Below are 25,367 nucleotides of genomic sequence, written 5' to 3'. Positions count from 1 at the left end.
CACCATTGGAATGAATAAAATGTACTGCTGCAAACAAAGACATTTATCTCTGAACTATATATGCTAACCATATCTTACAACAGATAATCAATTCAGAAACACAGCAAATGCTATTTAACATCCAAAAGAGGAAAATAGAGGGGAAGACGGGCCACATCTTTAAAAAGGTGCACAACAAACCATTTATCATGCACAGAAAGTAAACACTACATCAGCTAGATTTCAAGTCTTGCATGCACAAAACTAATTAACAAGCTAACCATCTAAGTAAACTAGAATGCCATCAGCCACAAATTTTAGAAGGTGAATAAAATACAAAGGAGGTAAATGCAGCTCCCTCCACATTTTCACATCCGGGCTTGGGACCGGCAAAGGCAGTGTTAAACCACACCAATCATCAATCAAGCATACAGGCCACACCATCAAGCAAATGCAACATTCACACAGAGTCACACACGCAGAGAGTCAAGCACACACAGAATCACACACACATAGTCAAGCCACACAGTCAAGCCACACACACAGACAGTCAAGCCACACACAAGTCACACACACAGAATGGAGCACTTGCAGACAAGAAGCATACATAAATAGGGGCACAAACAGAAAGCTAATACATGCAAGACCGAAGTAAACTCAAAGGCTATAAAGAATTTCCAGAACTTGAATGAGTAAACTGATTTCTCTAGAGGGGCGAGGGTGATCCAGATCTTCATTCCTGAAAATAGGAAGTTAGTTAGAGGCTGATTAAGTTATTATCTTCATCAATACCCACAAGTTTGTAGGCATAATATTCTTGTTCTACTTACTAGAGAAAGCAAGGCATGTAACATGAGCGACATTCTTATAGAAATTCTGGCTAAGGTAAGCCATGTGACTTGATCACACCGGATGCTTTGCCGTGGTCAAGAGCAACATTCAACACTGATTCATTTCTAGTGCTAGTAGATTCAGCCTGCAGGGCAGAGAAACAATGTCAGTACAAATCACCAGGCAAACCAAGCTTCTTACTTGTTGGGTCCAAATCAAGGACTTCTAGCTACCAAATAATTCAAGGTGGATGCAAGATGAAACCTCCAAACATCAGCCTCACTGGCGCACACCAGCTTATAAGCTCAAGTATTGCGTTTATATTATACAGAATAAACACACCAGCCTACCACCAGTCAAGTTCGAAATAATGTACTGATTAACCAAGCTTATGATGACTTGCCAACAGTTCGAAAGTGAACTGCAGTCTAGTGTTTATTCCATTTGTAAGTAGAACATGATGCAAGCAAAAACCCTAAAAACAGAATTAATTCACTGGCCTGGTGTATGTAAAGCATCCACTTTTCACATATTGGGAATATACACTAACGCCAACTGCCATTATTCCCTTTATGTTCAGAACAAAGACGTTGATATTTATAGGTACTTCCTATTTTTCATATTATACATACTGGGTCATGTATTCTAAAATTGAAAAGAACCACCAAAGAATGGTTAATGTAGCCAACAGATGGAAGGCAGGTTAACTCACCGGGTGACGTGGATCAGCAAGCATGGGAAAGAAGCCTCTAACTATGAGTGATTGTCTTGCCTGCAGGAATATAATGCAACAAATATGAGTTATAACAGTTGCACACTGCCAAACACCAGAGACAAGTCTTGGTCCAACATAAGCAATACTGTTTCTTATCAGGCAAAATTCTATAGTACTCCCTCCATCCCAAATTACTTGTCTTAGATTTGTCTAGATATGGATGTATTAGACACGTGGTAATACATGTTAATTAGTGAGTCTAGTTGAACACCACTAAAAAGGTCAAGGAAACAGGTTGTTCACATACTTCAAATGCGCTTGTGAAGCTCCACTTCGATTGATTTGTTTTTAGACGAGGAATGGCATGGTGGGCCTGCACTTGGCAATTAGCCTGCAGATACTTGATACAGCATAATATATGAATCAATTTCTATTAAACTACAAGATGAGGTGAAGTGCCCATAAGAAGAAATACTCTTTTTCTCTTATCCAGATGAGGTGAAGCAAATGATGACCGAAGCCTTAACTTTAATACAAGCCCGCACCTGGCAAATAGGTAGTGAACTATTTCATCAGACTTATAAACCCAAGTGTCACAGACTGATATTCAATCAATGGAAAGACAGAAATTGTTCCCCTGTAAACACTAACCAAAGGTTGGAAAATTAATAGAAAGAAAATACGCACTGCAGAGGAAGCAATAGACTCCCAAGTGGGTTATGGGTTCTCCCACGTATTTCATGGTTCGCTTGAAGTACAAATCCTGGTTGAAGACCTTCTCAGCCTGGGAAACAATTTCATGAAAATGTATCACAAATATGAAGAGAGAAAAGGCAAGGAGGAGTGAATTTCCATTAGATTCCATTAGAGCGCCAAAGATATACTTGTTGAGTACACATTTAGGGGCTGTTCGGAAGAATAGTATTTCTTTGTAACATTTTAGTATTAAAGTCTGATTTGAACTAATGCCCTCCCAAACGCCTGTGTTTATCAAGAGAACGTAGACCTCCAAAAGAAAGTTCACCTCAGCACAAATTCTGCCTACTGTTGAAATAGTCTGAACTGGAACGACCAACGGAGAGTCTCAGCACCAAGGAGAATGGCATCACTACCTGAACAAAACAATTGTGATTCATGTTACAGCTTGTGTAGTTATAGTTTGTTTGGGTGCAGTAATGAGCAGCTGTACAGGATCACCAAAGTATAAGATATCTGCAAGAGGCAAAAACTAACTATCCAGCACCGCATTTTCCACATCAGTTGCATCTGCACGAGTAGGCCTTAGGTTGTCCGTCATACTGTCCACAACACGAGTAACAGCAGCAGGTTTTCCAGCCATGTTGCACTTGTGCAGAGCAGACTTCTGAAATAAGAACACTTAAAGAACGAACAAAGTAGTACTCAATAGAGAAAAATACATGTTAATTACTATCAACGTTAGGAATATTTTCCAAAGTATGAAGTGCAAACAAACATGTGATATTCAACAAAATATCAATATAAAAAATTTCAATCTGTTGGGAAAGATGGCACTGTGAAGTAGTACACTCTAAATATCGACATAGAGTTACTTACTTGCCGCACATCTTCTGCATGCCTTGTATAAGAAAGAGAGGAAGTCAATCTTGTTTGGAGCACCCCATTTTTTCATAACCTGAAAGTGGCGCATGCTCATAAAGTCATATAATGGGTTACAGCAAGGAGTTCCAGTTTCACGAAAAAATAACATGTAAAGTCTAGTCGCCAAGTTAATGCAAGGAGCAAGAGAGATTCTTGGGAGGATTTCCTTACATCTTTATCCTCGTCAGACAGCGTGGGCATGTCGATATAGATCTGGGAGCAGTGCAATGTGAAGGCATAATAATCACAAAAAAAAAGAAAAAATAATAGCGCCAGGTCTGTTACCTATGATCAGGAACTACCAATAACAAAATTAGATACCAATCAACAAACAACAATCAATCAATTGTAATAACCATGAACATACGGCAGTCAATCGTGCCATATAAACATGTAATATCTCAAGGCAACAAACAACAATCAATCGGGCTACATGGTTTGTACCTTCTCAAGGCAATCAATCAAACAACAAACAACAATCCATCTCAAGGCAATCAATCAAAAAACAAACAACAATCCATCTCAAGGAAATCAATCAAACAACAATCAACAATCCATCTCAAGGCAATCAATCAAACAACAAACAACAATCCATCTCAAGCCAATCAATCAAACAACAAACCAATCCATCTCAAGCCAATCAATCATACAACAAACAACAATCAATCAATCGTGCCATATGGGAACATAAGCAAAGCATGATAACAATAAACAATTGAAAAGAACAGCAGCAGAACAACCATAACAGGCAAGAACAGGATTCTCTGCATCTAGGATAGGAGCACACACGCCTGTCGGTAGAACAAGAATCGACAGAGGGCAACCAGAATATCAAGCGCATACATTTGAGATATGAAAATAACCAGAATATCAAGCGCATGCATTTGAGATATGAAAATAACCGACGAACAACGCAGGTGATGGAACAGAGGGAACGATTTTACACTGCTCCAATTTCCGAACCAAGAACCGATCGTTCCTGCAACCGTCGCCCTGACACGAACACGAAACGCAGGATCGTCAGATAACAGAAGCGCACGCACAAGTAAATGCAGGAACCATCGCTCCACCGTGAACACGAAACGCAGGAACAGAAGTTTCTCAAACAGACTTTAGTTCGCAAACTAGACCGACCGACCGCTCGCTCGCTCGCCCGCTTCCTCCCAGATTCGCAGGGACGGAGACCCCCGACGAGACGGCCCCAAGAACACGCGAGAGCATCAGGACGACAGCGAGCACAAGCAAAATCATATCACAAGTGACTCTCAAGTGAGGAGGAGGACGAGTAAATCAAACCAGACGCGATTTTCTATCTAAACGGGCGAACCTAGGACGAGCAAAATCAATCGAATCAGACACACTTCAAGACAGATGAATCGAGAACGAGCAAAATGACAAATCAGACGCGATTCTTCTAATCTAAACGGACGAATCGAGTGGGGACGAGCAACATAAAGTCAGACGCGAGGAGAGGGAATCGGGGACGAATTGCCTCACCAGACGCGAGAGGAGGAGAGGCACGAACCGAGGACGAATTGCCTCACCAGACGCGAGAGGAGGAGAGGTAAGCCATTCATACCTAAAAAGTACATGTTTCAAGTTGGCAACAGCGATCGTCTCTCATCAGTTCCAAGTCGATGGCTAGCCTGAAATGACATGAGCAACTTAAAATGTGACTGATGTAAATGATGTTTCTATTATTCTTGAAGCAAGAAAAGTAGCTTACATCATCGGCAGCACCAGCAGTCATATTTACAAATGAAGATTCAGATGACCTGTTATGTAATAAGCATCATATGAATCAAAGCTACTTAGAAATCAGTTTATGATCATAACAGCATAAGTAATTATTCATGTGTGTATATCAAAGTTATCAAGGAATCAAGGATTCAGTATAAAACAAGTCAGGCAAACTGATCAAAATTCAAACTCTGACCATTTGAAAGCATAGAAACTTACCAATGATTTATAGTCCTGCAACTCCAATAAGTCATCTGGTTTGTCGTCTTTGACTTCAGCTATAGGTGAGAAGAACTAAGAACAAATAGAAGTACACAAATGGAAGTAACCAGTGTGTTTTGAAATTAGCAAACATCCCACCCAAGGGGGAAATGCATTTTAGCAAACCATAAAAATAGAACAATTAAAAGAATACCTCTCTCGACATTGCTTGCCTATACATCCATCCATGGCGTACTTCTGTGTCCAGGAGCATGCCGTGGACTCATACTTGGCCCAATCAGTCTTGTACATGTGAGCAATCTCAGGCACCAGAGGATCATTGGGGTTGGGGTCCGTCAGCAACGAACAGATTGACAGGAGGACCTGTTAACAGAGACGGGTAAATGTTAGAGAAACATTAATGAAGAATTTTTGTGAGATTAAGTTGCTGAAGGAACCAAGCTTATATCAGCAACAAGCTTTAAGAAAAAAATGGAACAACCAAGTTAGGAATGCAGATATGGTCAAAGACAGGCTCCACTATCCCTTGAGAATGTCAAGGCAAATGCTGCCGTTGTTGTTGATGAAAGAGACCTGAAATATTTTCATGTGTGAATGTCAGAAAAAAAAATAGATAAGATAGCAAGCAGCAGCAAACTAATTGTTTGAGGACCCCCAAGACATTTGTGTAACAGCAATTCCAATATCAATATGAACTCTTTTTTTTACAAAGGTTAGCTCAGTACACCGGAAATTACCTTCTGGGGCTTGAAGGGATAATACAGTGGGAAATGGATGTTCACCAAAAATAGACCACTAGTAAACGGGCTGTCTGAGGGTCCCATGATAGTGGCCTGCCACTGGAACATGTCCTCACCTACAGGACCTGGTCGAATAAAAGGAAAGTAATACAGTATTACACAACAGTCAGACAAGCATATGTATGAAGCCAGTCAAGTATGAGTAAGAAACAAGTCATATTTGCTACAAGATCAAATAGCAGCCAGCTCTAGTTATGTGTGAACAAGTTCAGAATTAGGCATTAAATTATATTATCAAGGGTTATCCATCATATACACGTCCAGTACAATGATTAGAATAATTCAAAGTTCATTGATCTTAATTTCAAGAGGTTAGTGGAACCAACTGCTGTATTAAAAAACATCAAGTCACCCAGGAGGCCAGGACATCCACTGAAGCCACTTATTCTCCACAAAAACACAGAACATGAGGTTTACACACATTATGAATGCTAAAGTTGCTTCAGTAATTATATTTCTTCCTGTATGCATTGATAGAACAAGGAAAACAGGTGATCATTACAACCTCACCTACTAAAACATAGGCCACTCTTGATGATTCTCTCCATTGGTTAGGATGGTACCATTCATGTTTCTCAAATCAGATTTACACAACATTAACAATGCTAAAGTTGCTTCAGTAATTATATTTCTTCCAGTATGCATTGATAGACCAAGGAAAGCAGGTGATCATTGCAACCTACTAAAACAGAGGCCACTTTTGACAATTCTCTCTATTGATCAGGCTAGTACTGTTCGTATTTCTCAAATCAGATTTAAACAACATTACCAAAGATAAAGTTGCTTCAGTAATTATATTTATTCCAGTATGCGTTAATAGACTAAGGAAGACAGGTGACCATTACCACCTCACCTCCTAAAACATAGTTCACTCTCAAAAATTCTCCCTATTGATTTGGTTGGTACTGTTTATGTTTCTTAAATAGTCTAGTCCATGCCTAACAGATTAGATTGGTACTGTTTATGTTTCTTAAATAGTGCTAGTCATGCCTAACTGTCCATATAAACTGTGAAGTCCTTGACAATTTTAATTTCTTTTGGTTATGGCAGTTAAGATAGCATATAGTGCTACAGGGTGGTGCATGTTCTGCCCATGTGGTACTGATTGTAAACTGTAATAAGGTTGGCATACTTTATAACCTGACAGAACAAAATCCAAGGGTTTTTTTAATGACTTGCTGAGAAGATACATCACACACTTGACATGAGTCAATCATATTAGTAGTCCATGTACAGTTCATAAGCACTATTCTCCACCAATCAATCCAGCAAACCTAAAAGCACTGCGAGAGCACAGCTAAATAATCGACAACCTAACCCCCATGACCAGTAACAACAGTTAACAACCAGGCCACGCCAACGGCGCGCTCATCCAGACGCAATACAATTCGGGGCAAGATCTAGACGGATTCAAAGGGCAGAGGGGAAATCACCTGCGCTGAGGTGGGAGGGTCCTTCTGCAGGTCCTTGCAATGAGACCATTTTGTTGGTCCATACTTTCTTACAAGATCAATAATTTTGTCATCTTCCTGTAGAAAAAATATCATAATCATAAATATAACTATAAAATGTGCAAAAGGTTTTTTTTTTCGAGCAAAGTCAGGAGTGCAGTGCCAAACCTCTTGAGTCCAAGGACCTTTGATGAGTTCAGGGTTAAGAACCTTCTGCCATGGATGTAAATATTGTACCTCTGTCCTATCCAGAAAGAGCTCAGCTGCGTAGATAGATGCCGACAGAATATGTGAGCTCACCACACTTGCATATACAGAACATCATCCAAGCAAGTATGGCAATACTATATAACTAGCTAAAATGTGGGCTATGCATTCATAAGGTTACCATTACCAGCCATGACATAAACATTTGTGTAAAATATAGGAACGAGTAAAATTCGAGAGGGATTATCATCGAAACACATACCAGGTTGATGAGCGATCCATGGCTTCAGTTAAAACACCAAAAGCACACCATCAGAAGAACGATAATGAATCAAATTAGGCATCATGAAAACATCCATTCAAATATCAGGTGCCAATATCTAAAACCGAGAGTTCCAGTAGCAAAATTTGGGTAAATAAACGCTTTGGGACTACAGGCATCAGCATCACAAAATGTAAAGAATGTAAATATACCTGCACTATATGCCAACTCAACCCATCAGTGTCCTTAGCAACACAATAAAGAGCAAATGTGATATGTCCAGATCAACATGTTTGTACCTTAAATACTTAGAAAAGCATTATTCCAAGGACTGGACAAGAGTAATACCAAAAAGATAAGACATAATCACAAAAAAGTTCAGAAAAAAGAATAGTGCTAGGTCTGTTACATATGATCAGGAACTGGCAATACCAAAGTTAGATACCAATCGACAAACAGCCATCAATCAATCAATCAATTGTAATAACCATGAACAAACAGGAATCAATCGTGCCATATAAACATTTACCATCTCAAGGTAACAAACAGCAACAAACAACAATCAACAATCCATCTCAAGGCAATCACTCAAACAACAATCAACAATCCATCTCAGGGCAATCAGTCAAACAACAAACATCAATCCATCTCAGGGCAATCAATCAAACAACAAACAACAATCAACCAATCGTGCCATATGGGAACATAAGCAAAGCATGATAACAATAAGCAATTGAAAAGAACAGCATCAGAACAACCGTAACAGACAAGAAATGGACTCTCTGCATCTAGGATGGGAGCACAAACGCCTGTCGGTAGAACAAGAATCGACAGAGGGAAAGCAGAGTATCAAGCGCATGCGTTTGAGATCTGAAAATAACCGACGAACAACACAGGTGATGGAACAGAAGAACGGATTTGACACTGCTCCAATTTCCGAAACCAGAACCGATCGTTCCTGCAACCGTCGCCCCGACGCGAACACAAAACGCAAGATCGTCAGATATCAGAAGCGCACGCACAAGTTTCTCAAACAGAAACGCTCCACCGCGAAAACGAAATGCAGCACAGGAACTTGTTAGCTCGCAAACAAGACGGTGACCCAAACCGACAGACCGCTCGCTCGCTTCCTCCCAGAGTCGCAGCCGACGGGACGGCCCCAAGAACACGCGATAGCATCAGGGCGACGGTGAGGACGAGCAAAATCATATCAGAAGCGCTTCTAAACGGGCGACGGCGAGGACAAGCAAGTCAAACCGGACGCGATTTCTAACTAAACGGTCGAATCGAGGACGAGCAAAATCAATGAAATCAGACGCGCTTCTTGAAAACAGACGAACCGAGGACAAGCGAAACTGAATGAAACAAATCAGACACGATTCTTCTACTCTAAACGGACGAATCGAGCGAGGACGAGCAACATGGAATCAGAGGCGAGGCATGAATCGAGGACGAATCGCCTCACCAGACGCGCGAGGAGGAGAGGCTCTACACATTGCCTCGGAAGGGCGGGTCGATCCGAGGAAGACGATCTTGAACAGAGCGGCGGTGGCGGTGGAGCGCGACCGCCGGAACTGCCGGGCGGCGACGGGCAGGTGCACGTCGACGAGCACCACCGCCCTCCTGGCCACCACCCGGAGGAGCCTGCCATCCACCTCGACGCACCGCGCGGCGACGAGCGCGCGCAGCTGGCGCACGACGCTGGTGCCCCCGAAGCCGGTCGCCCGCTTCTTGGCCGAGCCCCGGCGCGGCCCCGCAGGCGGAGAGGGAGCAGGGCGGATGGATTTGGAATGGGAGGCCGGCACGGAGACCACCACGCGGAGGGCGCGGCCCGGACTCAGCGAGGACGGATGAAGGAGGCGAGAGGCGCGGCCCGGAGGAAGAGAGGAGGAGCGGGCCGGCCAAAGGGCGGAGCTTTATAGCCGGGGCGGAGGCGGTTGCGGCGGGCGGACGCGGCTTCGCGAAGGTGAGGTGGTGGGGTTGGGGCTGGATCCGGATCGGGTCGGCGGCGGCGCTTTCCTTTTTCTGAATTGGGAGCCGTTGCCTGCCGTGTCTTTCCTTTTGCAACACCTAATTGCACTGCTAATTTACCTTCTGTGCACAGCCTAGAAACCTCCTGCCGCTATCAGTGGATTCAAACGCAACCAACTTCTCATAGGGGGATCGATGCTCACAACGTGCAGGATGATTCAGAGCAAGGCCGCACCATTCCGTGCACTCCATGGTCGCAGGTGCCTAAACATAAGGAAAAAGCGTTCAATTTCTAGAGGGAACAGATATTCCCCTTTTCTACCTAGAACCCTAACCCTAGATGCACATGAGCAAAAGCTTACCTTGCTAACTTCATCGTCAGACGACGAGGACGAGCCAGAACCATCAGACCAAGACACCATGACTCCCTCCCGTCGGCGGTGCGGCGGCGGATGGCGTCGACGGCGACGGCGACAGGTGCGGCGCCAGAGGGGAAGGAGCAGAGGAGAGAACGAGCAGAGGAGAGAAATGCCCTGTCGCGCGCTAGCCAACAGAGTTGACGAGCGGGGGGAACGGCCGTCTGGCCTCCGCCGTTAGCCCTGGCCACGTGGTCCCGACAGGCGGGCCAGGCATGTCAGATTCGCACTTAGCCGCGGGTCACAGCGTTTTTAGTGCTATATGTTATTCACTTGCCACAGAAGTGGTGGTTGTTCGTTATTTTCGACCAAGTTGGTGGTTTTGGAGTACCCTAGCCACAAATCTGGTGGTTTTGGGCAATTAACTCGTATCGAGTTGATCGAAAACTCGCATGGACGGTGGCGTGGCTGCGGCAGCTGTGCGGGTTCCGAAGGTGCATGTTGGGGGCGGGGGGCGGCAACGTCGGTCTGGACGGTGGCGGCCCGCCGATCTGGTGTGCTGAGCGACGTGGGTCGGGTAGGCATGGGCCCAAGGCCGCGGCCTTGCTCTAAGCGGCGATGGCTGTCGGCGGAAGGGGCGCATGGTGGTGGCCCGGATCCATCGAGGATCTGGCCGGGTGCTGTGGGCGCGGCACGAGGGAGCTGCTCAAGGTCGTTCGTGCATCTGGATGGCCTTGGTTTCTCCTCGCAACTCTAATGGGTGGAGGGCTAGGTCGTGGAAGGGATCTCCCCTTGCCCCGGTCTAGTTCGGCGGGTGGCTGCATCTGTTGACGGGTAAGTCACTGCGGCTTGGTGGCGGCGGGGTGCTAGTGGTACCTCTCTTCTTCTGTGTCTCGGTCGTCGGTACGGAGTTCTCGCACAAAGGATATGGCCAGGACCGGGACCTCGTGCTCGGGCGGATCAGTTTTAGGCCTGGGACGGGTTGGAGCGCTGCTCCGGGTAGACGATGGTGGGCCCGGTCCGATTGGTGCCGGCAGGCGACGAGGTTCCTCTCCTCATGGGTACGGTGGTCGATGGTGGTGGTCGGGACGTGAGTCCGTCGGGAAGATTGGCGTCGAAGACCACGGATATGGTGTCATGCGAACGTGCTCGGTGGCGGCCATCGGTAGTCACGACCCAAATCAGTGGGACTTGCTGGAGGCGCAAGTGTCGATGCCTCCTACCCTAGAGGTGTCGATGCAGACTTCGGGGCTGATGGCGGGCTCGGAGTGAAAGGAGATGCCTTTTACTCCTCCTACCGGAGCTCCCATGGGATCTGAGGAGCGGCGGTCTGTTCCCACTTGGCGCCATGTCGCGTGCCCCTGCATTCCAAGGGTACCTCTCTGTAAGATCACCACCTGAATGACAACAAAGGGATGCTCTGAGTAGGCCGGACATTTTTTTTCTTTTTTTTGCATGGGAGGATCACAGTGTGTATGAATACATCCTAGAAGAAAAGCAGGGGTATAATTCACCCAGATACATCTTCTACGATCCTCACCAGCCTGTTTGGCACACCTGTGTGCCACTTCATTTGCTTCTCGATTGATATGGACAATGAAGCAAGATTGAAAACCGAAGCTTACCTTCTAAGTCTCATAGCATATGTATGCTAGGTCTGCTCTTGAAAATTTTGCCTCATTTAGCATTCGCACAACATTTTGAGCATCACTTTCGATGATCACCTTGACATGTCCAAGAGCAAGACGAATGCCATCACGAAGCACCAAGGCTTCCATAGTGCTTGCATTTTGTGCAAATCGATACCAAATAGCTTGTGCCAGAACCTGCGCTTCGATATTGTCCCGAAGAACAGCTCCCATGCTACCATAGCTATCTTGCTTGCGTCAACATTGACCTTGATGTAAGTGATCTCAGGGGTATCCACACCGATTTCTCTCTCGGCTCTCATGCCGAGCCCACTAGCGCAGCTAGATTGTGGATGGTATCAATGGCCCAACTGAAGTTCTCCGTGTCTCCTATTGCTTCTTTCAGTCCAAATCGTCCAGCACCCACACAAAATGATAGCAGCATGCAGTTCTGAAACTTTTTGCCATCAACAATATCTACAGCCGAATCCGGATGAAGAGAAAGGATTTTGACCGGAAGGAAGCAACGAAGTTCAGACCAGAACAGCTTGGCCCAGGTGCAAGAGAAAAGTGCATGTTCAATCGTCTCCTCAACACCACAATCTTCACAGAACAGAATCTGCTCAACATGTCGTTCTTAAACATGGATCAAAGCAACTGAGTCAAGAGCTAATAGTATATACATATATACACACACACGAAGCGCTAATGTACTGCATTAACACGACGACTCCATAATGTGCGGCATGCAATTCTACGACGTACGAGTAGTATGGTCCCCGCCTGTTTTCGCCTTGGGAACTTGCATTGGTGGCCTGAAATCACTGCGACGTGACCAAAAGACCGGCTAACTACGGGGTGTTCATCCTTCCGCCCAGATGAGCTTGAAGATGTTCTTGCTAGCCCCCGCGTTGACCATGTCGCTCTTGTTCTTCAGCATCTTCTCCTGGGCACGCTTATCGCCATCCTTCAAAGTTACAAGGATAAACTTTTAGTTTACACAGATGTTGAATTGTTCTGTACATCAATAGCATGAGGAGCAGCTAAGGATGTGTGTGTACATACACTGGTCACATCTGTTCCAATGAGAAGAGGACTCACAAGCATGGTGTACGCCTTAGCAAGCGAGAGAAGAGTGGGGTAGAGACTCGTGACAGCAAGAGCAGCTTCTTCTGTCACTTGTGGCACCTGATTTACATGCACAATAAATGAGAAAACTACTGCATGAAATGGACTACCCGGCAAACTTTGGTGGAGGTGGCCGTATTCGCCCAGTTACCTGCATAAGCTGAAGGGCGAATATATCGCTCATAGTGACCTTCTCAAGGTCAGAACACCTCTTCACAAACTCATCGTAGGTCAGGCAAAGTCGAGAGGTATCAGCACCAGCAGAGAAGTTTCTGCTGTAGTAATCAATTATAGAGCCCGTGAGGTGGCCGTATTTCTTTTCAGTGTCAGCATACCCAGTGGTTCTTTGGACATCAAATCCTTCAAGAACCTCAGTAGTGAAGCAGCTGAAATAGAAAGCATATGGAGCAGTTAATAGGGCATACAACTGACATCCTGAATGGAAGGAATGATACTTAATAATGTTAAACAACGAAAAAAAAAGCACTGCCATTCAGGGGTTAACATGATTGTCCAGGCTTCATGAGAAGAGTACATACGCTGTTTTAACGCTCTCTGATCCATCTACAGTGTTTACATCCCCTTCAACTAGATATATTAGCTTCCTTAGCCCACATTTCTGCAAAGGATACAACAAATGGAGGTATCACGTCGTATTGTTGCTAAAATAACCACAACAAACCCATATATATGGACAAGAAATACAGTTTCTTTGGGAAGAGATGCACAATCTACAGGCTCAAGCTTATGTCTGCTAATAACATCGTCCTTCATCACCTCATACCCAAACATGGGCTATGCTTTTCAATTAATGATAACAAAGAATAAGGAAAAAAATCTCCTCGGCTAAGATTAGACTCAAGCAACATCAAATCACAGGGAATAGCATGCGGGCATAAAACATGGCTGGTCAAAAGATACTCAGCACGTTGCAGGGAAACATTCCTTTCATATTCAGCATGTCTGGAACCCAATTGAAATCTAAAATAAACAAGATATCACAAAGTTCTTCATCTAAAAAAAGAAGCACAGATACCGATTCGCTGCTGCTCTTCATCAAAATAAAAAGTTCTTTATCTAACTGTTTAGAGATGCATCCATACCTGTGCCGCCAAACAGGCTAATGACTATGCTCATCAACTTATTTGCAACATGACCAAAACAATGTGTTGTGTTGCCACAACTGCTGATCAGGATTGTGACAAGAAACAAATGGTAATCTACGATACAATTTATTTTTATCACTATCAGTGAGAAATTGTAAGGGGAGCCTTGGCGCAGCGATAAAGCTGTTGCCTTGTGACCATGAGGTCACGGGTTCGAGTCCTGGAAACAGCCTCTTGCAGAAATGTATGGAAAGGCTGCGTACTACAGACCCAAAGCGGTCGAACCCTTCCCCGGACCCTACGCAAGCGGGAGCTACGTGCAGCAGGCTGCCCTTTTTTACTATCAGTGAGAAATTGAAAGCATGAAGAACTGGGAAAGTTAAGATGGAAGGTTTATAATATTAATGACAAAAATCAAAGCTATTTTCAGATGGTACCTTCAGTCTTAGTTTTTGATCTTTGTATCTGTTGTCTTTAATTGAGCCAAGTAAATTATCCACATTTTTCCTTTCAACAATGAAATCAAGAACATAATCCGTGTCAAGTTCTTTATGGCGAGCAATCCAAAGAGCATCTCCAACAGGCAAGAGTTTAATCTGGATGACATGGTTCGAACAGAAGGATCAGCACCATTTTCTTTGGCACATTACATGAACAGTTCAATCTATGCAAAGCAACTTTGTTAATATTATTATACTGTCTCCTTGCACACAAGCAAGAAAAAAGTGCAGTCAGCAATCATGAACACAGTGGGGCAGCGACCAAACATATCAGATAATTAATCCAGCAGTACAGGGCATTTAATTTAGAGCCATGTTGATGCATATAATGACTTTTAGCAGTGTACTTTGGTTGTCTGAAGAAATGAACAAGGATAACACCCAGAGGAGTACTGATGAATTAGATACAAGAAGAAAGGAAAGGGCAAGCAGGGTTAAACAAAGAAGAGTTCACATAACTCTCAATCCAACTAACCTCTACAGGAATATTAAACTGCGAGCGTATATTATCAACAACTTTTCTTCTGGAACGGGGCCTGCACAAAAAGGGAGCAATCATAAGAGAACTGAATTCTGATGCATAGATGGACGATTAAATAAAACATAAAAAACTATTGGGTGCAACAATAATCAATTTGTTTCCTTGGAAAATAATTTAATTAAACAACATACAGAATCTAAATTTTATATACAGAAGTAGAAGGTTAAACAGTATAAGTAACACGAGATAACGAATCAAAGCTTCATCAAAATCCACAATTCCAGCAGTAAGTGGATAAATATGTGAAATCCCTTGCCTATCTTATTTTAACAGAAATAATATTAACATGAAGAATAGAATGCCCTTGCAGGTCATGCGAAAAAGAGACTAGGTACGCATACTCCCAATCCTCAGTTACTTTACCCTCCTCAAAAGATGTTTTTTTTTGGGAGGGGGGTGCCTAAATATATTGTTTATTTGATAAGACAGCCTTATTATGATCCTACTTAAATATCAGACACAACTAAAAAATACAACTCATCAGTAAGATACGATCATACAGACCCGAAAGTATCTCGATCATCCAATATCAGCACCACTTCATAAGCTTTCAGAAAACTTTCATTAGATTGATGAGGTGGCATAGCTAGTAAAGACTTTTCAGCAGAACCCTGACGTTAGAAAAGAAAATGTTGCATTATGTTCCATTTGAAAAAGAAGGGTACGGAAAGGGAAAGTCAAGTGTACCATTGCACTAAACGATTGCTGTCCAAACATTCCTCAAGATGAAAGAGGAGAATTAGTAGCACGGCCGTTGTCTGAAAAAAATGGCATTAACTACAAAGATCAGCGGGGAGTAATATTTTGCTTATGGAATACATCATCATATTATATGCAAAGAAAGCATGCTAATACCAAAGGAACTGGAACTGCCTGCTTTTGAGTTTGGAAGTCCACTTCTTTCAGAACCTGCAATTGAGTAAAAGGAATTTATTATAGTGCTGCTGGGGTACAATAATCGGTTATCTGGAAATTCATACTGCATGAGCAGAAAACTTTATTAATACCTATCAGGGGACTGCTGCCGCCATATTCGTCAGAATCTGAATCGCTGAGCACAACTGCAGGATGACCGACCGCCGTTAAAGGTCCTGCAGGACCGTCCAATCCAGATCGTGCGAGACAATCGCGAGCTGTCTCTTTGCCTTTTTCTGTTAGGTAATACCTACAGCAAACTCATACGGTAAGTCCCAAGTCTATGCTTGGTATCTCAACAGAATGTGTGTGCGTGGCAAATAAAGCCCCAGAGAGAAAAGGAGATGCAAACTGAACAGGGTGAGCTTCTGCTTGTATTCAGGGTGGAAATAAAGAAGGGAGATGACTGTAGGACCAAAATAATGAGCAAGATCTGGTTCATGAAGCAAACTGGCATATATCTGGAACATTCCAAAATGGCCACATGTGCAAGATTTTTATAAACATGTTTCAGGTTCATATTGTGGACCAGATAAGTATAGAGGAGCTATGGAATTGGACATGCCTGCTTCTATTCCATGGATAGAAAATTGATGATATACCACCGCAGAGCTGTATCTTTAAAAGATATATTTTCTTAATTAGCTCAAAAGATTAGAGAGCATTATATTACCTAAGGTGCCCACAAGCATCAACTAGCAAACTATCAGATGTTGATACTTTGCTAGCATATATATGACTTCACTGCTGCACTATATCAAACTTCTCCGACCAAGAGAAAAAACTGAAGTAGGAATGTTTCTTGATACAAGTTAAATTACTAGAGAACACATTTACCAAACAGCAAAAGCACACCAGAGGTTAGCCACATTTTTGGATCCAGCCGATCCACACTCAGACCAAAACATGTGAGAGGCTTTTCTATCCGGTGAGTGTCGCAAGAGCATGAATCGGATAAACTAGTGCAGACACAATCATACTTAAATACGTGAGAACCCTATGAACCCTCTAATGAGAGTCAAGTTCAAGCATACAAGTGATATATTGTATAGCTCTGGTATCTCCTTGAGTTTGAGTCCATTAAAATATCATTTTATCATTTAAGAAAGATCAGGCAAAGTAAAAAGTTCGCAACCAATAGCTAGCAGAGCCACAATAGTACATTATACAGCAATAGCCAGTGATGTGAAGGTAATAAAACTTGTGCTCTAATACGTGAGTATAAAACGTATTGGGTTTACTCCCCTAAAAGATCCAATTCTTTTTTTAATAAATGACGGAAAAACATAACATTAACATGAGGATAAGCCTGGTACATTACTTTGCAGGATTACTCTTTTTCTCAACCAGATACTTATTTGTTAACGTCTTCATGCTATTCCATCCAGTGAAACTGTAACCATCATTCCGAGAATTCCTACTGTTGTTTGGGCTGCTCATAATACAACAGAGACAGTTAGTGATGCACTAAAATATCAGATGAAATCAGCAACCGTGGCAGATACTGAGTCACTGAAACTGTACCCTATTGCATGTTGTGACAGACCACTGGCTTCAGCAGCATCAATAAGCTCTTGCCTCATCATAAATTCCTTCCCTCTTTCCATTTCCCTAGGGGGGAAAACAACTGTCAATATCCGCTGATGCATATTCAAGTGTCTTTTCCCTTTTCCTCTGATTAAATGTTGCCCTTTGTACTAAGGTTGCACTAATTTTGCAGCGTGAACAACAAAAATTTAGGTAAGATAGCCCCCCACCCTAAAAAAAATCATACCTGTAGAGTGTGATCATTATTGCATAAGCAGCTGATTTCAACCGTGGCACATAAGGTTTGTTTCGTGTGTTCTTCTTCCCTGTTAAAAGGACAGTAGCCTTTTAAGATATAATAATAAACCTGTTTCCATTGAACTGAGTATTGATAAAACTGAAGGGGAAGAAGACTTGTTGTCATCCTGATGGTGAAAAAGGAATAACTGATTCCAGAGGACACGTAAGCAATCATGTAAACTATTACCCGTTTCTCCTGGTGTATTACTTCTCGGAGGAGACAAATGAAGGCTGGACCCTGGAAAGGAGTCTTCCATAACATCAACAACCCAACCTCCAACTCCCCTGACAAAAAGAATAGAACCGAATAAGCAACAGCAATGTTTAACTAATTCAGAAAATGTAAAAGTTTTTCAAAAATCGATGCAACTCAATGTGGAAAGCAGACATTTGTACTAGATACATTCCACACATTAATCTAGTGTGTGATTTCCGCCTCTAAATTCAACACACAAAAAGAAAAATCAAAGGGAAAGAGTTCTATATGAACCATTTCTCTGGTTATCTACTTGCAGGCAAATCCCAAGTAGGATGGCAACCCTAAAGGGATGCAAATACACCTCGCCATATAGAAATGGTAATGACCTAAATCGATTTCAGCATATGAGTAAACATAAGGGGAAGGGTTGTGATTCCACAGACCAATAGCCATCCAAACCGAAAATTCATGCTCGGACCAAAATGGGCACAACTAAAATCCCCCAAGGACTAAGCCGCTGCATCCACCAAACAACAACTAAGATCCCAGAGCTGAGGCACCTAAATCATAAACCGACCCATTCGTCTTGGAGCAGCAATGTGACAGCAGCGCCCGTTCCAAAGCGCGCGACCCCGAAACCGACCGAAACCTAGGCTCGTCCCAACAGCGTGAGAGGAAAAGGTTCGAGAGAGGCGGGGGAAATGCGCACTTGAGACGGGCCAGGTCGCCGGGGGTCCGGATAGGCTCCTTGGCGGCGCAGACGCCGCTGTAGGCGGCGGCGATCGCGCGGGCCTGGTGCTCCGGGAGGCCGCCCGGCTGCTGCGCCGCCATGGAGCGGTGCTTCTCGAAGATCCTGGTCGCGACCTCCTCGTTCTCCGGGAGGCTCACCTTGCGCTTCTTCTTCGGCACCGGCGGCGCCATCCGCGTCGAGGGGTTGGGGGGATTGGGGCCGTGGGGTGCGGGGAGTGGGGAATGGGGGGAGTGGGTTAGGGTTTGGGGTTTGGGAGTGGGGGGGAGGAGCCCGCCTTTACTGGTTCGCAAGTTTTGGCTTTGCGATTCACTGGTTTTTACAGTCGAGAGTTAATTGATGGCACGAGACCGTGCGTAGAGGTACAGGCTACACATACACAGAGGAGAGACCTTGCCTGTGGCTGTGGGCTGTGGTCTTCGTCTGCGGACCGCCTGCCCATGTGCTCCTACTCCTACGCGTGTTGAAATGTCAAATGGTTTTTGAAATGCCAGAAAAATCAAACTAGTTTTGAGTATAAAAATCTCCGGTCGATCTGATTGTTCTGTAAAAACAGTGGAAACTTTGAGTTTTGCATCCCTTGTGAAAAATAGATTTAGTGCTTACTTTTAGTTCTCCTTTGGATCATCAAATGTGGCATTTTTTAAAGTGCTTGAAAAAAAATACGATCGCATAGGAGGCGTACAAGTTTTTACGTATACTTTTCGAATTCCTTTTGTTTGCGTGGCCAGATTTTGACAAAAATATTGTCCATCCATTTTGGGAAGCCATGTGAAACTCACTTTCTATGCTAAGAGCAACTCTAGCAGATTCGTCATATCTGCGACCATCGTCCGTCACATGGAGGATATGAAGGCCGCGACGGGTGTGTGCAAACAAAAAAAAATCACCAGCAAAAAGTGCAGATATCATAGTGCAATCGTTGTTTAGAACACTCCAAGCGGCCCTATGGGCATATATAGGCAATCATTGCACGAAATGGTCGGAACGATGTTGCGGTTGTTGGAAGGTTCAGATTACATTTAAGCGGACTGAACACAGAGAGACCCAAATAGATAGGCCCAAAACTTTCCTAACAGAGAGCAACTCGTCAAGAAAACATAGTCGTTCTATCCCATTACCTTCATTCCCTCCCATCTGGAAAGGTTGCGGCTGCGGCTCAATGGTTCTTCATAGCTGTGCTTGATGGGTTAGTGGTTGCTTTGCCGGAAGCTGTCGGTTGTGACGGACAAGGAGGCAAGGCTATGACCAGGCCTCCCTAGCAGTAGCCGCCAGGTTGCGATCGGTGAAGAGGGCGGCCTCTCCACCTCTACATGATGAGTCCACGATGTTCATCTCAGTCTCACATGGTTCCAACTCCCAGAACATTGTCATTTCCGACTGGTACGGACAAGCCTCATTTCTACCTACTTGACTAGCAAGTGTACATTGCCATATTAATCTTCAATTCTTCACCATGCCATGCTTGCACCATACCATGTGAATCTTCGGTAGCACGAGCCACAAAATCTACACCATGTCATGCTTGTTGACGCACCATGCCATGTGAGTCTTTAGTAGCACCAGCAACAAATCTTGCACCATGCCATGCTTGTTGATACACCGACGCAACTCTCGAGGCTCAATTTATTTTATTGCCGACTATGCTACTAGCATATTGCCAAAGCTTTTTTAAAAACATGGAATTTCTGGTCGCAAATTAGCTTTTTGATAGTTTGATTGGTGTCACTGATTAATTGTAGATTTCTGATGGTCACACATTGGCTTTGTTTATTCATTAACTGCATATTTGTGTTGGTTTATGTTTATTAGAACAGTAGGAAGATGCTCGATTAATTCTTAGGCCTCCTTTGGTTTGGAGGAATTTCATAGGAATTCTATAGGATAGGATTCTTGTAAGATTTTTTTTCCTTTAGAGTCCTTTGGTTCGTAGTAATGGATTCCAATCCCTACATAGAATTGGTTCCTATCCTCTACATTTCAAAGAAAAATAAACATTAGCCTAGACTCAATGGAAAAATTCCTATGATGTGAACCAAATGACATCTCTTTTCCTATTTCTATTTGAAAAAAGTCCATTTTATTCCCCCCAAGAAAGTGGGTTGTTTGCATAACCCCCTGACATTTCTTTTGGTTCACTTAACCCCCTAATCTAACCAATACCGTTAAAAAATCATTGTTGCCTATGCCGGTACGTGCTTCCTTGTTAAATACTATCCCTCTAAGTCCATGCCTTTCTGTGAAAGTCTATTCCTTACTTATACCATACATGCATGCCTCCTTCTAGTCCTATTACATACACATATTACACCGCATCTCCTTCCTCTAACAAATAAAAAAATCCATCTCTTCTCCCACTCCGTCTGGGTTTTGCTTGACTTATCACGCATGCATACTTGAAATACTTTACTTGCCTTTCTAAACCGGTACTACTCAACCTATACCATTGCTTCTCCGTGAATACATACTTGCCTAGCTAACTACCTTAAGAAGTATTAATCACAAGCAAATGCCTAGCTAGCTAAAACAGCCTATCCAGATGCATATCTCGATACCTATTATTCTGGTCGGTGCTTCTTTCAAGGGACAACCTCTGCTCGTGGTTCATATCTTGCAAGCTCTGTCCCAAGCTCCTCTTTCTAAGCTAAGTTCCTATGCATTCATATGAATGAAAAGCAAATGAATCAACCTTACCTTTCCCTTAATGTTTGTAACATAGGCATATGTTAAGCAAATGGATTTATGTTCTGTTTCAGTACTTGCTTACTACCTTTCTAGTTGATAGGGACAGGCCTTCGTGGGAGAGTAGAAATAAGAGAAGAATGAAGGCCAGAATAAGGAGTTATAGAGAACCCTGTCATGGGAGTTAATGAGTTAAGCCAAGGTAGGTAAGTAAAGATTGGAGTGATGGGAAAGACTATCTGTTTCCTGTAGATGAGCTAGGCAAAGAACGTTCTCAAGGATAGAGGGGGCCGTTGCTTGAATTCGTATTGGCATGGAGGAGCCCGAGGAGAGAACTGTCCCCCCGGCCCCCGGGTTTGTCAGATGGTTTGCTTACGTGGACTAGGTCAAAGTGGTTTGTTGACCCCGTGAGGAAATTATATTGCGTGATGATGAGGACGATGTGGATTTCTCCAGCGCTGCTATAGAGAAGACAAGGGAAGATGGGGTCTTGTCCTGCCGCCGTTGCTGCCTCCTGACCCACTGCCGTCACTGGAGCCATCCCCCACCACTACCTAAGTGCCACTCGGTATACCGTTCAGCCTTCTTCTTCATCTCCGGCGAGGAACGCCGCTGTAAGTGCATCTAGTGCCACCCCTAGTTGGCTTTGGTGTATTGACGACAAACTTGGTTGAGGGACTAATGTGTTTGTGAGAATTGTATAATAACACAGGTAGTAGTCCCTCATTGATTCGGTTTACCTACCAGAGATGACCCCTAAAAATGTGTGAAGACATTGAAGACAATGGTGGTTCGTGAAGACATTCACGATGAAGATTATGACATGTGAAGACATTCACTTGAAGACTATGGAGTGCGAAGACATAGTTGTTTCGTAGTTTCCTTTTCTTCTTTGTTGAGTCATAGGAACCACCGTACTGTTAAGTGGGGTCCAAGTGAACAAAGTCAGAGTGACTGATGTGATGCTCAACCAAAATCCTATGTATTCGAGTGAAGACAATGAGAGCAAACCTTATCCAGAGCTGGATGAGTCAGCTTTGCTTGTAGCCCAAGTCAAGCTGTCGCGTGTGTTTGAAATCCGACCGATGGACACGTGTCGATTCCTTAGTGACCCAGGGTCATTTCCGACAAATCAGGTCGGGTTGCCTCCTGGCTATAAATAGCCCACCCCCTACACCATAAATTGGTGGCTGCTCAGAGTTAGTACGCGGCTTTTGTCGTTTGAGAGCAACCCACCTCCGGAGCCTTTGAGAGAGAGATCCTTGCAAGGATAAAGCCCAAAACACCCAGAGCCAAAGAGTGTTAGGCATCACTGAAGTCTTTCTGTGTGCGTGACCTGAAGACTTGTTACACTTGAGGACTATGAATCCTCCAGCCGGTTAGGCGTCGCATTCTGAGCATCCAAGAGTCATTGTGGATCGCCGGTGAACGAAGTCTGTGAAGGTTTGGAAGTCTACCTTGAAGACTTACCAGAGTGATTGGGCGAGGACCGCGTGTCCTTTGCTCAAGGGGAATAAGGTGAAGACACGGTCTTCTGAGTTCAATCTCAGCCTCCCTAACCAGAGGTACAGTTGTCACACCAACTGGAACTGGTCTACCAAATCCTGTCTTCGCCAAGCAACTGGTTCTATCCCCCATTTCCCTTTACTTTTCAGTTTGTCTTCATGAAGTCACTGCTTGCTTGTCTGATCTGATTGACTTCACTGTGTGAAGACTATTTGTTGTTTGGCTTCATACTGTCTTCCACCCTGATCCATACTACCTAGCTGCTGATAGTCTTCGTGCTTTCACTACATTGCTTACTTGACTATGGCTTGTCTAGTGTAGTCTATCTTCCGCTGCATATCAATAGGTTCATTTCATCTGTTTGTCTTCAAAGACCTCATGTTTTGAAGACTTTCATAAAAATCGCCTATTCACCCCCCTCTAGTCGATAACTAGCACTTTCAATTGGTACTAGAGCAAGGTGCTCCCTTGTTCTGTGTGATTCGGTTTAACCACCTGGAGTTTTAGCTATGTCGACTGCAGGGATAATCAAGGTCTCCGCTTCGTGCCCAGTCTTCGATGGCACTGATTACCCCTACTGGAAGAATAAGATGCGCATGCATCTTGAAGCCATTGACGTCGACCTCTGGTATGTCGTCAAGAATGGCGTTCCCAAGGTCGGTGAAGGTGTCACCGCTGCTGATGTCAAGAGGTTCATTCAACTGGATTCCACTGCTAAGAACATCATCTGTCGTCATCTGACCAAAGGACAGTATGGCCGTGTGAGTGCACTGGAAACTGCGAAGCTAGTCTGGGACTGGCCGTCCAAGGTTAATGAAGGCGTCTCAACTCAGAGAGACTCAAGGATTGATGTTCTTCGCAACCTCTTCAACCACTTCAAGAGAAACGACAATGGAAATGTCCAGCTCACATTTGATCGCCTCACTGATATCACAAATGAGCTTCGCACTCTTGGCGCCACTGAGATAACCAAGCACCAAATTGTCAAGAAGCTCCTGAGATCACTTGACAGCTCATTCGACACCTTAACCCTGATGATACAAGAACGTCCTGACTTCAAAGATCTTGATCCGTCTGACATACTTGAGAGGCTCAACACGCATGAGTTCCAGTTATCTGAGAAAAGAGACATTTATGGCCCCAACTATGGCCGAACCCGTGCTTTGAAGGCAAAGGTTGTTTCCTCATCTGAAGAAGAATCTGATTGCAGTTCTGGGGATCCTAAAGACATTGGAAAGGAGTTAGCTATGCTCATGAAGAAGTTCCAGAAGTTCTCCAAGAAGAATCGCTTCGGAAAACCTTCAAGATCCAGCTCAAGAAATGATGAAGCTTCTACTCGTGACCACAAGAAGAGAACATGCCACAAGTGCAAGAAGCCTGGTCACTACATCTCTGAGTGTCCTCAGTGGGACAAGGAATCTAAGAAGAAGAAGAAGAAGAAGAAGGCAAGGAATATGATTCTGACGACAAGAATAAGAAGAAATCCTCAAAGTCTTCTTCAAAGTCTTCATCAAGGTCTTCATCTTACAAGAAGAGCTCATCCAGCAAGGCTCGTGCATTTGTTGGCAAGGAGATGGATTCAGAGGAGGAGTCTGCTTCTGAGGAGGCGGAGGTGGAGTTTGAGGAGAAGTCCGATTCAAGCGGGGCAAGCCTGGCTCTAGCTTCGGCTTACATCGTCAAGTCCATCTTCAACATTGAAGACAATGGCCACGTCGCCGATGCTGAAGCCGATGATGAGGATGACTCTGCTCTGACCTACTGCTTCATGGCACGTGGTGCCAAGGTAAACTCACGCGATGCTTACTTTCAAACATCCAGTGAAGATGACTCTGAATGTGAATCCAAACCTAGCTACAAAACACTTGCTACAATTGCAACTGAACAACAAACTGCTATGGAACATATTCAAAAGTTGCTAGACAAAAGCGATGACCTGTTGGACGCGGAAATGAATCGAACCCAGTCCTTAATTAAAGACATGAAAAATCTTCACGTTAAGTACGAAGAACTTGAAAGTCATCATGAAACTCTCTCAGCTACTCATGAGAAGCTTTCCTATGATTATCTTCAAAGGAAGCAAGAACTTGAGAATCTGAGAGCGTCTCATGAAGATCTTCAAAAGGAGAACGATTCACTTCGCACTCAACAGATCAGTTCCGCTCAAGTAGATTTTGTGCCACCATGTTTAAAATGTCTTGAGCGTGATAATGCTGTCTTTGTTGTTGAATGTTCTACTGCTGCTAGTGTTGCAATATCTTCAACTGCTGATGTGGTGGCTAAACCCTCTTCGGAGGATACCACTACTATTGCTGATGAGAATGCTAGGTTGAAGACATTGCTTGAAACAGGGATGTACAAAAGCCTCAAAGGGCATCAAACACTATCTGATGTCCTCAAGAAACAGATTCTGAACCGAAACCCTAGGAAAGAGGG

General features: G+C 43.9%; 2 protein-coding genes across 7 annotated transcripts; both read right to left on the bottom strand.

The window, feature by feature from the left end:
• Positions 1–611: 611 nt before the first annotated feature.
• LOC109776072 (ubiquitin-conjugating enzyme E2 5A-like) lies at positions 612–9,837 on the bottom strand. Of its 6 annotated transcripts, XR_012189847.1 has the most exons (17): positions 8,040–9,837; positions 7,828–7,849; positions 7,527–7,621; positions 7,341–7,436; positions 5,845–5,972; positions 5,589–5,680; positions 5,301–5,470; positions 5,105–5,179; positions 4,872–4,920; positions 3,101–4,791; positions 2,759–2,888; positions 2,550–2,637; positions 2,213–2,309; positions 1,833–2,070; positions 1,523–1,582; positions 810–955; positions 612–718 (listed from the first exon to the last, which is right to left on the bottom strand). XR_012189847.1 is itself a non-coding variant. In XM_073505398.1 (15 exons), exons 2-4 carry the CDS (start codon positions 7,387–7,389, stop codon positions 5,627–5,629), a joined length of 231 nt encoding a protein of 76 aa, XP_073361499.1. In that variant the 5' UTR covers positions 7,390–7,436; positions 7,527–9,837; the 3' UTR covers positions 612–718; positions 810–955; positions 1,523–1,582; positions 1,833–2,070; positions 2,213–2,309; positions 2,550–2,637; positions 2,759–2,888; positions 3,101–4,791; positions 4,872–4,920; positions 5,105–5,179; positions 5,301–5,470; positions 5,589–5,626. The 6 variants fall into 6 exon arrangements, 1 of the variants encoding a protein (XP_073361499.1); XR_012189845.1 differs by having other exon boundaries at positions 3,101–3,179; positions 3,317–4,791; positions 7,527–9,837; XR_012189844.1 differs by having other exon boundaries at positions 7,828–9,837.
• A 2,503-nt stretch (positions 9,838–12,340) lies between these two features.
• On the bottom strand, positions 12,341–18,991 carry LOC109776070 (crossover junction endonuclease MUS81). Its single transcript, XM_073505397.1, is given in 15 exon segments — positions 12,341–12,749; positions 12,848–12,970; positions 13,062–13,296; positions 13,450–13,529; positions 14,454–14,612; positions 14,992–15,052; positions 15,562–15,668; positions 15,745–15,815; positions 15,913–15,966; positions 16,065–16,222; positions 17,294–17,404; positions 17,497–17,583; positions 17,747–17,825; positions 17,987–18,084; positions 18,708–18,991. Coding segments are annotated over 15 exon segments (1,740 nt in total). The 5' UTR covers positions 18,920–18,991; the 3' UTR covers positions 12,341–12,644.
• Positions 18,992–25,367: the final 6,376 nt, after the last annotated feature.

This window comes from Aegilops tauschii, chromosome 7 (genome assembly GCF_002575655.3).
Source record: "Aegilops tauschii subsp. strangulata cultivar AL8/78 chromosome 7, Aet v6.0, whole genome shotgun sequence".
Taxonomy (NCBI): Eukaryota; Viridiplantae; Streptophyta; class Magnoliopsida; order Poales; family Poaceae; genus Aegilops; species Aegilops tauschii.
Note: the sequence above shows the minus strand (reverse complement) of the source record. Positions and strands in the feature narration are given on the sequence as shown.